The sequence below is a fragment of the Cuculus canorus genome, chromosome 12 (assembly GCF_017976375.1).
Source record: "Cuculus canorus isolate bCucCan1 chromosome 12, bCucCan1.pri, whole genome shotgun sequence".
Lineage (NCBI taxonomy): Eukaryota > Metazoa > Chordata > Aves > Cuculiformes > Cuculidae > Cuculus > Cuculus canorus.
Window position 1 is genome coordinate 21,129,671 of NC_071412.1, and position 13,851 is coordinate 21,143,521.

The following is a 13,851-nucleotide window of genomic DNA, read 5'->3' on the forward strand; positions in this document are numbered from 1 at the left end:
TATTAAAGGACTAGCTGGCATTTAAAAAATGATGAAAGCCAATACTGTTCTTTGGCATCAGCACTAGCTGGTGTTGCTAAGCTACTGCTGCTGCCCAGACAGTTATACACCATCAGGTATTTAATTCATGCAGGCCAGTGGCCGACAGGAAAAGAAATTAAGAAGAAAAAATATGTATTTTTATGCCAGTAAAACTCAAGTCTCATCATATCAGTCTATCAATTGTAATATAGCTTGTGTCCACGATGAAACAATAAGCAGAGAAAAACAATTAGCTTTTTGGTGCTATTTTTAGAGTCCCTGTTACCTTTTCTTACCCTGATAACTAACTTTGGTTTGGTTTTGCTATAATGTAACTATAATATAGATAATTTTTTTAATGTTATCTACCTCCATTTGTTCTACTTTCGATCTGTCAGTTTTGATTTTTGTCAAATAAACACCTTGATAAAAACTTGAACAACATTCAGCTTCTGTGGGCCAATGGAGGCCAGCAAACGGAAAAAAAATATCAGCAAGCATGATAATTTTGGGGACAGTTAGATCGGAGCCTATGAAAATAATATTCTTTAGTATGTGATCACTGTTCAAAACATTTCTTTTGAGTTTCTGGCAGCTTCTATGAGATTATACTAGCAGCCTTTTCCTAATCGTATCATCACTGATAGCAATTGTAATTTGCAGCTTCCAATTCATTTTTATTCATGACATCATTTTATGCCCTTAGCAAAGCTGTGCCATTTTGAAGTCAGTCTTTTACCTCTACTGGTTCAGAAGGAGATGACTCTATTGGTAGAAGACAATTTTGACCTCTACAGAATCCTATCCTTCTTTTCATCATATACTGTAAGCACGAATTTTGACTGTAATGTTTCTTGCCTTCCTCGTATAATTTATTAGGACCATTATTAAGATCAATGCTTTCTGGGTTTGTTTTTTTCTTCCACCCCCTCTATGGTGAATGCACTACCAGTTGAAAAATTATACATGAAAAAGTATTTCACCAATTTTTTCCTAACAAGCAGTCAAGAATTATCACATAGAATTCTGCAAACTTTTCCCTGATCAACAATTTCAACGAAGAAGCTAAATGATAAAAAAAAAAAACAAAAAAAAACAATGGAAAAGACCACAGGTCTACGGAACATGACAGAAAGGCTGCAGGTGTTTATTGATAGAAGGAACAATTGGTGGCTGCCTTCGAAGATACAGAAGGTTACTGTGAGCTAGGAGCCCAGGCAACCTGACAAAAGCATCAACGCACAGCTCCTGGCTTCCAATTCCAACATGGGAATTGGAGACTGTTACTTTCATCGACAGAAAAGTTACTGCCAAAACCATTATATTCTTTCCTCATCAAGAATAAGCACTTTCTGGCCCTCATTAAGTTTCTTCCTGAACAACTAACTTCCAATTTGCAGACAAAAAAAATACCATAAGCAGTCCACTCTTGAAAGAGCAGCTGCCAGCTTACTCTGCTCTAGTCTGTTCCAACATCATGTTCTAAAGATATCCACTATTTATAAAAATATCAATAAAACTCAAACTACGTCTTCAAAAATTAGAAAACAACAAGAAATAAGTCAACAACAACAACAAAAATAAAACCAAATAAAACCTTCCAAAACAACAGCAAAACAGCAAAGAACCATGCAGAAATTGTTTTTCAATTTAAGCGGGTCACTTCTATATGTTTGCAATTCTACAGGATTATAAAACGGGAAGTTATACATCTAATGCTACTACTAAAGCCCCAGATTTCAGTGATAATATTCCTTGCATTATCTGTTAATACACTCCCTAAAGCCTTGCTACAGATCACTGAGTCACGGAAACAACTAAATTCACTGTCTCTGTAACATTATAGTTATTTTCAAAATATATGGCCAGGTTAGGCTACAAAAAGTTTTAATTTCTCAGGCAAATAAGGGCAAGAAGTCACCACTATTCTGATTATTACAGTTCCCGGCACGTTTGCACAGCCTTGTTATCCCACGGTGCAGCGTATTTATAGCTTACTAAAACAACAGATCATCACTTGTCAGGTATTGAAATACAGAAGGAAGAGATAGCACATTTCTTAAGAAAGTACTTTAGGGATTGAGGAGGTGTGAATCCTGTCTGAGAACACACTATTTGCTTATCCTCATCTTCCCACTCCTCAGGCATTTCAAACGGCACTGGGGGGAGCAAACACTTCTCCCCTTTAAGTGAGAAAAGCATTCCTTAACAGGCACCAAATACGCCAATTTTTACACTAAAAATATATTTTACTGCCTTACACTGAAGTTATCAAAAAGTTAGTGCCTGGTTCTGAGAAATCCAGAAAACCACACTTCATCCAACTATGACTTTACGGTATAAAATGGCTAAATGAGTTATCTTATTTCATGCTAGGGACCGTACCTTTTCTAACATAACAAGCCTACCTTTTCTTTGCAATTTCCCTGGAAATGAATGGAACCCTTTTTTTGCAAATTTATGTTTCTAAAATTATGAAATCGCTTTTCATCATCTTCAAACTGATCTCACAGAGTATTTTTTACTTCCTCTAAAGTATCATTATATGTGTTTATATCATCAAATCTCTCATTTCCACAAGAGCCACCTGATTAATATAATCATTGTGTGTTAATGTTAATTTGCAGGCTCCTTGTGGGCATCTAACAAATATAATTACAGACTGTTGGATTTCCTGCTTCCAGAAAACAGACTAAAGCATCGTATTTTTTTAAGCATAAGCTTTTTACATCCTATTCACCGTCAGCATTTTCTAGGTCTCTGCCATTAGAACTTCACATCCATCTGCTTTGCTTAATCCTGTAGGACTGCCTATGAGATGGGAGTTAAAACAACTCGTAAACACCAAACCTACTTCTAGTTGCTCTTAAATAATAACAAGGACAAGAGACGCACGGTTGAACATCTACTTTCTAACAGGCAGGACTACAACACTCACTTGTGCAGCAGCTGGCGACTCAGGAGATGTGCCTTATATTTTTGTCTGCTTTCCCCAGATGACTCATCGCTTAAAGATTTCACTTATTGGCCAAATGACTGAACCAGGTCACAGTTTCAGTGTTGTATTTTATAATGTTTTCACGAAAATCTTTTTGCAGAAATATATTCCAAGCATTGCTCTTGTCTACTTTTTTAAAACCCTGCAGAACTGTTTTTACTTCTTTGATGTTATATGGTTAAAATACTACAGCAAGGTATCAGAAATATTTCTAGACGTTTCTCAATTAGGGAAAAGCTGCATAAAGCATTGCTCTAATTTGTAAACCAATTTCCTTTTAAATTATTTGGGCTACAGCCTGTTACTACATTTCACTAAAGCATTGACTTTGGCATCAGATTCTTTTTCCTGATTAAGTCAACCATAGTAGATACAAAGAAATGTGTTGGGGACTCTCTTACAGTTCATGAACATACCTAACGATAAAAAAAAATAAATTCTAATTAACTGTTCTCTTCCAGGAGCTCTACAGTTAAGTACACAAAGACTTATGTTTATTTGGGAAAAATTAATTCTCCGCAGACCTACCTTGTTTCATTGATGTTACATAAATCACAACAGTCACGGATGAAAGGAAGAAATTTTCAGAATACCACAAAACAAACAGCCTCCAAAAGTAAAAAAAAGTTTGTTCCAGAAATATTAAAGATGGAAAAGTAACTGTCACTCTAAAACCGACTCCTCTGTTGCCCATTACTTCTTCCCTATTTTTAAAAATAGGTTAATTAATGAGATTATGCAAGATAATTACTTCTGTAGTTTTGGAAGCAAACCAGCTGATCCTGACAAAACCTCAAGTTAACCCCAGCCAATTCCTACTGTAAGGCAAGCTTTTAAACTATTAGGACACAAGAAGGAACTGTCAAGTGGAAGGACATCTGCAATTTGTCTAATGATGAACTATAGTTCCACAAGCAAAAAGTGTACTGCTCCAGAGAAAGGTTCAACATCAGAAACAGAAAATAGTTTTCCTTCCTTCTACCATCTCACCAATCACTTCAGATTCACAAACCAGTGGAGGATATGATTGAACACTCAAGACAAACCTCATCTAGAACTGACAGGTATTGTCACTGGGGTCGACTTTTCCTAACTGCTGGTTTGATATTCAGGCTTTCAGACATTCAATTCAGAGCAAGTTAGATTAAAGAAGAAAAGCGCATGTTCTGTGTTAAGGAAGATGAGCTCATGGGCTTTGGTGGGCAGCAAAACGCCATTCTGATGTTGGTTATACATATTATCTGTACAACCCTTTATTGCTTGTATTGTCATTATTGTTTTTACTATAGAGGTTCTGCTCAAAGGGCAAATATTATGTCCCAACAGAAATTAGCCTGTCAAATCACAGTGTGAGATTTTTTAAAAGCTCAAAAGAAAAGCTGCATTGACTATTTATACTACTTAGCTAGTTAAGGAAATACTGACTGAATAAACACAAACTTCAGAAGCAGATACTAATGCTGTAATATTGTCGCTAGTTACTGCACACTGTAATGATATTTCAGAGGATCTCAAAGTACAGCCCGATAGTGAAGCTCTATTTCAGATCTATGACATGATTTCAAGAGGAAGGAATGGAAATTTTTAGGGGAGGGGGTGAAAGTTTTTAGGGCTAGAATAATCCTTACTATGTAAGTATAGATAGGACAAGAGGTATGTCTTTCAAGAACTCTTCAAAAAGGCTAATACCTCCTCTCCTATCAGAGCAAGTATTGAGAACCAGGCAGAAGAAAGACTTAAGCCTCTATATTAAATATATTAAATTTATATTAAATCTGACCCCTACCTGCCACAGCAACATTCAGTAATGTCCTTCTGAAAGGACAAGCGTTGACGGTACAAATTCTTCCTTCGTGCATAAAGAGCAACGTGGAAAAGCTGTTAACATTTTGCCCAATCTGTACAACGTTATCAGGGAGAGAAAGCGCATGTGCCAGTGCCACCTCATTTATTCTCTCTTCTGGACATCTTCACTATTCTCACTCTATACTATGCAGCAAGTGGTTTGAATATTTAAGGATGACAATTACTCATGTTATTCAAATGTATCTAAATAAATCTCCATTCCTTAAGTCAATTTATTTCAAGTATCATTTACAACCAAGTATTTGCAATTAAAACTCTGAGAAATATTCTTTGATGCCTTCTTTTGCTCTTTACATGTAGCAAAAATGTATTTCACATGGAATTCTATTGTGCTTAAAAGTGCTGCAAAACAAAAATGCAAATCTAACACATCTTGAATCAACACTGCTCTTTCAGAAAGCCACTGTAAAGGCAGAAAGGAGTACAAGGTGTCCATTCAGTTTAAGAGGGAGGCTGATCAACAGATTTTCCCGATTATTACCATTTGCTATAGACACAATACACTTTCAGAAACAAAACATGTACTTCTCAGCCACCAACATGTCTGTATAAGCAAGCAAGAGGAGGCTCAAGTACTCTTCATCTGGAAATCTCATACTTCCATTGAAGTTTTCTTAATATATCTTTTACTTTAAGATCAACATCAAAACTGTAACTTCTCCCAAGAACATCTAAGTGGTCTTTCCCCCTCCCAGGAATATTTCTATTTAAGGGAAAACATGTAAAGAGTCAAGCCAGTAACTCAGTAGTGTGGATCGCTTGGCACGTGTAGAACTGCCTGACTTCACAGCGACACAAACACCAGACCTGAGCCTTTGCCCCCACTGCCCCACGAACACTGCACTCCTGACTGCATAGAAATCTCCAAGCACGTCATTTTTTTTTTCAGTCTGACTTTTCACAAGTTTTCAAAAGCTTTGGATTTAGCCTCTGGAAAGATTTTTCTTTTTTTTTAACCATAGCTACTTTCAATATGTGACAAAACCACTTCCAACTACTGTTATAACACAGCAGTCAGTATGCTGACCACATGGTCACTGCGCTATTTTAAGATGTGTGTCTTAGAGAGTTCTCAATGATTGTTTGCAGAGTCAGAAATTGAAAAAAAGTAAGAAAAAAAAAAAAATCAAACCAGTAAGTAAACTAAAAAAGTAGTCTAACTTTCTGCAGTAAGCCGAAAATCTACCATGAACCTTAAAAATAGCTGCATTCACGATCCCCACCTAGATAAAAACAAGTTTATTCTCCGGAGAGTGAGCGTAAAAGTGACATTAAAAAGGTTTATGTTTGCTGTCTCTCATCGCCTCTGGATTAAGTCTGCTTGGCTTAAAAACACCTGTTATCTCACCTCTCCTAGCACTAAAGGCTTATCTAAAATCTTCGGATCAAGCCATGCTCTTTTCTGCTTACAAACAGTAGCAAAAACAATATTTTGAGTAAATTATAGCTCCCACACGAATATAATTCTGCTGAGATGGACTCTTTGTAGGTGACAGGAATAACAGAACTGTATAGTTATCAGTGAGGACATTATTTGCTTGTTCTGCAGGACATAAATTACTGATGATAGTGGCATCTAAAAAGAAAGCTCATATTCAAAACTGAAAGCAAGCTTGCAAAGTCAGCAACTCTTACTCCATAAATTAGACACAAAATTTTAAATTCATAATGCTATTTCAACTATCCATGCTTAAATCAAGCTATTGTAAAGATTAAAAATCCAAAATTTACATTGTTTGCCTCCTCCAAGCAAAAAAACACACGTACTTTAAGTATTTACAGTTTCTCATCTTTATCCCGATACATAACAATAAAAAAGTCTAAACTTGTTAAAATACTGTAAAATCATTCTTTTTTTTAAAAATCACAATCTTTCTGAAAACAGTGTCTCATTCTAAGTGATGCAGCAGTAATTCAGATAAGTATTTCTCATTTACCGTAACTCAGCTCAAAAGTACTCAAAATACTCAAGATAGTCAAAAGTAACACAGGCGGAGCACTGGTACCTGGTCCTCAGAGCTGGCTATTTCAGTCTGCAGACTTGCACCAAATTACTCATGTAGATTTAACCAGAACGGAGTAAAATTCCACCTAGTAGGAAAGGCTTACTAGTAATAAGTAGGGAGTTCACAACTTCTGCACAATACAGGAGTTACCATGTTGGCCTTACAGGTTATACCTGAACTACCAAGGAGTAAATGGAACAAATCTGTTGGTGAAAGAACTGATTCTTGAAAAGAGAGCATCCACACGACACGCATATTGGACAGGTGACTACTTCAGACAAGCTCTAGTCTGGCCCTGAGACTTAATGCCTACTAACAGTCAGGTTGTATTTTCTGAGTTCTTAAGGCACATCTTCTGGTTTCATTTTATCCCCCATAAATGAAGTTTGTGCTCTGACAACGTTCCACAACACGAATGAACACTGAATGGGAGCGCACACATGATCGGAACTGAAACGCTGACATGGACACATCAACTGATACCAAAACTGACAATGATAAATTATATCTGGAAAAGGACTGAAGTTTCAAACATCACGAGCAAGTTCTTCTAAAGGAATTATGACCATATTGTTCCCACAAATCCCAACCGTAGTCTCTGACTATGGGATCGAGACTGTTATTCTGTGAGTTTGCCAAAGAGGAAAGGCTTAGCTTTCAAGTATTTTGACCTTGCTATACTGCCTGTGCATACGTCATGATGCTCCAAATGTATAAATACCGCTCAATAATAAATTCTTTGGCATTGTCACATTTGCATAGTATTCCTTTAAAGCAGGAGTTACTAACACAGAGAAGAGGTAACGACCACACCTCCTTCTGAATAGTTATACTCCTGTAAATTACATATTTTCCGGCAGTTCAGACTTTACAAGATCCATTATCTGTTCTGCCCTTTGATTCCAGAAGGCACAGGAGTGAGCAGAAAAGTGCACTGGGAAAGAATAGCCAATTAAGCATGACAATTCACAACTCATTCCTCCAATAAGTTGCAATACACAACCAAAATGGAGGTGTAATAAGTTCAGCAGCTGCTAATGACTGGATAATTGACCTTGGAAATTCCCACTTCGACTAAGCTATTTACCTACTCCTCAGTTTCTCAGCAGGCTGTAACTGTTCCACACAGCCAGTTGTTACAAGTTTCAGGACAGCATTTACTGTCTTTACCGCAAACGCTCATACATTTCCAGCATAAAAGAATGTCTAGAAAGGACAACTAGAAATCAAGAAAAATACTTCGCTCCTGAAGAGACTGAGGCATACACCTATCCTTCTACTGCAAATTAAAAAATAAAAACAAATCTTATGCTGGCTACAGTAAGAGACTTAATCAAAAAGTAATATTTCTATTCTGCAATCTGGCTATCCCCATCCCGTATCACAATGGGGCATCCTTCCTTTCTACGACTATTCTTTCCTGTAACACAGGAAGTTTTTAAATTAACTCCCACGATCGAGTGCTTCGACTCCATAAGGCTTAGGCAACAGAATATAACAGAATTACAGAAGCAGTAAAAGCTGATGTGCCTTGTGAAATGATGCCGGCTTCCACGAGCCCACTATTTTCCAGTGCACTGAAGACAAGAAATCTCAAGGTTACACACTTGGCCCAAACCCTCAGGAGGTTACGAACAGCCATTTTACCACTTATAGTTCAAAGAATCAAAAAAGGAACACTGTCTTCTTTGTAACTGTTCCTATTTCCAGCTAAGTCATTTGCCATCATTCCATCTGGATATGGGAACAGTATTTTCACGCATGAATTCACTGTTCCAAAGCCCTGCCTTACCATGGACTCCAGAAAGTACAGAGAATGTAGCTAAGGCTTCTTCCTCCTTAGGACTGTAATGTGCATACAATCTCTTGTAAACCAACACCATGCGCTCTAACCAGCATCTAATAACAGGTCATAACAGCCTCGTTCTACTTTTTTTTTCCTCCTGTCACACAATATTGTCATGATGTAAAAATCAAGAATGCTAAGAAAATTAATAATAAGCAAATACCTAGACAATACCTGTTGATAATTTTTTACTAATACGCGTACCAGCAACACACCTGCCTAGCAGGCTTCCTGAGACACAAAGTTCCAGAAAGTTGACTGCCTTCCCCAGCTTCTTCACGTTTCAAAGCCTTGACAAGCTCACAAAGGAGTGGAAAAGCATGCCTAAGGCGTCAGTAAAGCCACCCCATGTAGGAGAGTCAGAAAAAAAGCAGGAATGGTGGGCTAGCTGAAGGACACAACAGGACACAGTCATGAAATCTCAAGGAATCAGAGCTAGCACAATTCTTTTACAAGAACTCCAGGTTCCACTACCGGGAACTAAAATTGTTATTGCATATTGTAATTCTTAGGTGTTGACAGTGATCAGTCAAACGTTACAGTACTGCTTCCTCAAATTTATCGTCCCACCTAGCTGCTCACTGGCAACAACCTACCACCAATCCTTAGCCAGATCCAGTAGTCAACTCATTTATTGCAAAGGAGACAATGAATACACAAAAGACAGGGTGACAATAGGCAGCATTTCTGAGGTGATCCACGTCCTGGTCTAATTTGATCAACTTGAAGCAAGGAACATCAAGCTAACCCTTCTAGTACATGGGATGCATTGTCTTTCAGTAGTGACATTCAACAGCCACAGCAGAAAATCAGTTCCATTTGCTCCCTGGATCCAACTCCATTTGATAAACTGCACCAGAAGGCTCATAAGTCTCCTGAGGAGGAAAGTTTTTACAGTGCAGAAATTTTGGATTTTTGAATACTTACTGACACAGAACATTGCCTGAACCAGCAGCAAACTTCACAGAATAACAAATTGCCCATGGCAAACTAATTATCATGGTCATGCAGTCCATGATTTGAACTTTACCATTAGAACAATCATTTACAAAGAAGGGATCTAGTCAGATAATCTTAAAGATTAAAATTTAAAAGATTCTTCACAAATTTTCACAGCCTTCATTTACGTTGACAGAGTGGTTGGTGTCAAAAAAATGCTAGAAAGTGCCAAGACTATTCTGTTTTAAGATATGCACTTGTAAAGAGTAAAAACTACAGTATATCACACACCCCCACAAAAAAAAAAAAAAAAAAAAAAAAAAAAGGCTTAGAATTCCTTCTTGACCATCAAGCAACTCGGTTATTTACTTCCACAGAGGGAGTGAACGTTTATGCCTGATTTTGGCAGCAAGTAAAGAAAGTACACTTCCACTATTTTTATCTCACGTCACTTAACTCACCTTTAGTTATTTAATTGTATTTTCCAGAAACAAAGTAAAACCACTCAGTCTCCCTCAGAAATATTTTCCAGCTATGATTGACAGTGCACCCAGTTTTTGTTGAACTCAATAAATACCTCAAAAGGCTTTCAGAAAAGTCCATGTAAGCAACTAACTTGGCCTCAAAGTTCTTCAAGTCTCACCATACTTGAAAACTGCTCTGGTTTTACCTTATTTCTCAAGACTTAGAAATAAGGAGATTAGGAGAAAAGTACGGTTATCCTCAGGCTCCAACACAAATTAGAACTATTTTTCCAAAGGTGAATTCTTAATTTAGGAAAAAATGTCTACCTGCCTTGTGCTGATAACACAGAACAACAAGGCTTTCTGGTCAACAGTTTTGCACTACCTCCCCCGTGTCTTCTACCAATTCACACACACAGGCTAGAATCATGGCTTTTTTCTCTATCATGAACAAATAACGTTAATTAAATCTAACTGGAAAGCATACTATTCCACAGGTTACACTGGCCAGAGTAGAAGGCATCCACAATCAGGGAAAAAGTGTAACTTAGAGCATACTGATAACTGTCAGAAGTCTTTTAGTGAAGATTGCAGGGGCTAAAGGGAAAAAGGGTATTACTGAAAAAGCTGTGCTTACTGGAATACACAATCAGTTGTGTACAGTCCCGCTTGGTCTGTCAAGATAAGAAACCAAGTCTGCCTCAGCTGTGTTGTTTTAGTGTCACATTAATAGGTAAGCAGCCAGGTTCTTCATTTAAAATTCACACCTCATCATGATGAACAGTTGCACTTTCACCTGCATTAGTTCAAACTGGAAAGAATGATGAATACAGCATCGAGGCCACTGGAGGGAACTGATGTTTCAAGATTATGCAAAATTCTGGCAAAATCAAGAAAAAATATCTAAAGAATTAATCCAAAATTACGGTTCTGCTCTGAAGAATTCTTGAAGAACGTGCTGCATAAGAGCATATTAAACAGTTAAGGGTTTTTTTTTATTTACACCGTTTCTGTCAGAACTCTGGAACCCAAACCATTTATCCAACAGTTCTGGTCTCCAAAAATCACTTTTAAAGCTCAAAACTCTCTGGTCTGTAAAAAAAAGCTAAAAAGACAATAATGTGTTAAATTAAATGGAGCAAATCTTCACCGATACCACAGAGCCTGTCACGAGTATCCTCAGAAACGTCTCATTCTTCATAACCATCAAATCCCAGAGAAACTTTGACAAAGGGATAGAGACAGGTGCATAGCCGGGGAACACCCGCACCGCCTGAGAGAGCGCCCGCACCGCCTGAGACCACCGCACCGCCTGAGAGAGCACCCGCACCGCCAGAGAGAGCACCGCACCGCCTGAGAGAGCACCCGCACCGCCTGAGAGAGCACCCGCACCGCCAGAGAGAGCACCCGCACCGCCTGAGAGAGCACCCGCACCGCCTGAGAGCACCCGCACCGCCTGAGAGCACCCGCACCGCCAGAGAGAGCACCCGCACCGCCTGAGAGCACCCGCACCGCCTGAGAGAGCACCGCACCGCCAGAGAGCACCCGCACCGCCTGAGAGAGCACCGCACCGCCTGAGAGCACCCGCACCGCCAGAGAGAGCACCGCACCGCCTGAGAGAACACCCGCACCGCCAGAGAGAGCACCGCACCGCCTGAGAGAGCACCGCACCGCCAGAGAGAGCACCGCACCGCCTGAGAGAGCACCCGCACCGCCAGAGAGAGCACCGCACCGCCAGAGAGAGCACCCGCACCGCCAGAGAGAGCACCGCACCGCCTGAGAGAGCACCCGCACCGCCAGACAGAGCACCCGCACCGCCTGAGAGCACCGCACCGCCTGAGAGCACCCGCACCCCCAGAGAAAGCACCCGCACCGCCTGAGAGAGCGCCCGCACCGCCTGAGAGAGCACCCGCACCGCCTGAGAGAGCACCGCACCGCCAGAGAGCACCGCACCGCCTGAGAGAGCACCGCACCGCCAGAGAGCACCCGCACCGCCAGAGAGAGCACCCGCACCGCCAGAGAGAGCACCCGCAGCGCTCTCAGGACAGAGCGGAGAGGCAGCAGGAGAATCCCAAGGAGCCGTGCGGCCCCACATATGGGCATCTGCGTTCAGAACAAGCCGTTTTTCCCGGATTCCCATCCCAGCAGCCTCCCCCAGAGCCTTTCCCGCCCTCGCGCCCGCGCTCACCCCGTCCCATTCTCTTTCCACACATTTCCACAGCGCACGAGAAAGCCCGGCTCTGCGCAGAGAGTCCGAGGGGCGCCCGGACCGCCGCACCGAGCGGGGTCAGCCTCGGGGGCCGCGGGAACCGGAGAGGACGCGGCGCATCCCGGCACCCTAACGGGATGCATCCCAGCGCAGCCCCGCCAAGGGGGACCCCCAGCACGAGGACGGTCCTGGGGGGGACAAGGGACAAAGGGCGCCGCCGCGGGGCTCGGGAGCCGCAGCGAACGCGGCGCATCCCGAGGGGGATCGCGGCCCCGCAGCGGGGGACCCCGCGCCCCGGGACGAGGAAGAGCTCCGGAGGACTAGAGAGGACTCGGAGAAGGAGAAGGAGGAGGGACGGGGCCAGAAGGCGCCGCCGCGGAGCTCGGGAGCCTGAGCGAGCGCGGAGCATCCCAGCGTCCGAACGGGGCGCATCCCCCCGCGGCCCCGCACAGGGCCGCCCCGGCGCGAGGACGGCCCCGGCGGACAGGGGACAAAGGCAGAAGGCGCCCTGCGGGGCTCGGGACGGTCCCCCCCGCCGCGACTCACCGAGAAGCCGGCCCAGAAGGGGCAGGAGTGCCGCACGCGCGCCGAGGTGGTGAGCGCCAGGGCGGCGAAGCTGACGGCCACGATGAGGCAGCCGAGCGCCATCTGCGCGGCGCCCAGCGCCAGCATGGCCCGCGAGCGGGCGCGGTGCTGCCGCAGGCGGGACAGGCTGCGGGACAGCGCCCCGCCGGGCGCCCCGCCGCCCCCCGGCATCTCCGGCCGCGCCGCGGGGCCCGCAGCCGCCCAGCCGCCCGCGCGGGGAGAGGGGCGGGCGCGGGGGTGCGGCCAGGGGCGGGCGGGGCGGCGGCGGCACGGGCAGCGGCGGGGGCGGGCGCGAGCGCACCGGGGGCAGCGGCGGGCCTGGGGGAGCTGCGGGCGCCCTGCACCGGGGGGGAATCGACCGCCCCAGGGACAGCGGGGGTGGCCCTGTCCGGGGGCAGGACGGGAGCTGACGGCTCCGGGGGGACAGCCGGGGTCGCCCTGTCCGGGGAGGCGGGAATCGACCGCCCTGGGGAGAGCGGGGCTCGCCCTGTCCCGGGGGGGATCGACCGCCCCAGGGGATTTGGGGGTCACCCTGTCCCGGGGGGCAGGAATCGATCACCCCGAGGGGATGGGGGGTCACCCGTTCCCGGGGGGTAATCGAGTGCCCCGGGGAGACTGGGGGCGGTCCTGTCCCAGGGGCACTCAATAGCTCCGGGGGGACTGGGGTGTCTCTGCTCGGTGTGGGGGGCTCAGCCTCCCCTCCCGCATCCCCACTGCCAGGAATATAAACCCCAGCTTAAGAAACCAGCTTAAGAAAAACATCCCTGTGTGCACCAGCAGCGTCCAGCACCACACAGGTGCCCACGACACCTGTTAAATGGTTAAAAGGCAGTTTTCTGCTGGAAATCACAGCCATAACCCAGTGCCTGCAAACTCCTAGGGCTGCCGGGGAAACGCACACCAACACAACCCCAGCC

At 43.6% G+C, this 13,851-nt stretch overlaps 1 protein-coding gene across 7 annotated transcripts in view; it reads right to left on the bottom strand.

The window, feature by feature from the left end:
• The window catches only part of ENTREP2 (endosomal transmembrane epsin interactor 2), a 102,849-nt gene extending 89,696 nt beyond the window's left edge, over nucleotides 1-13,153 (bottom strand). For 5 of the 7 annotated variants that reach the window (XM_054077152.1, XM_054077151.1, XM_054077150.1 and 2 more), the window contains exon 1: nucleotides 12,896-13,153. In XM_054077152.1, coding sequence (XP_053933127.1) covers nucleotides 12,896-13,105 — 210 coding nt within the window. In that variant the 5' untranslated portion in view covers nucleotides 13,106-13,153. Of the gene's footprint in view, nucleotides 1-3,547; nucleotides 3,604-10,777; nucleotides 11,381-12,895 lie in introns of those variants that run through there. The other 2 variants (XM_054077154.1, XM_054077155.1) reach the window with 2 other exon arrangements.
• Between the last annotated feature and the right edge of the window lie 698 nt (nucleotides 13,154-13,851).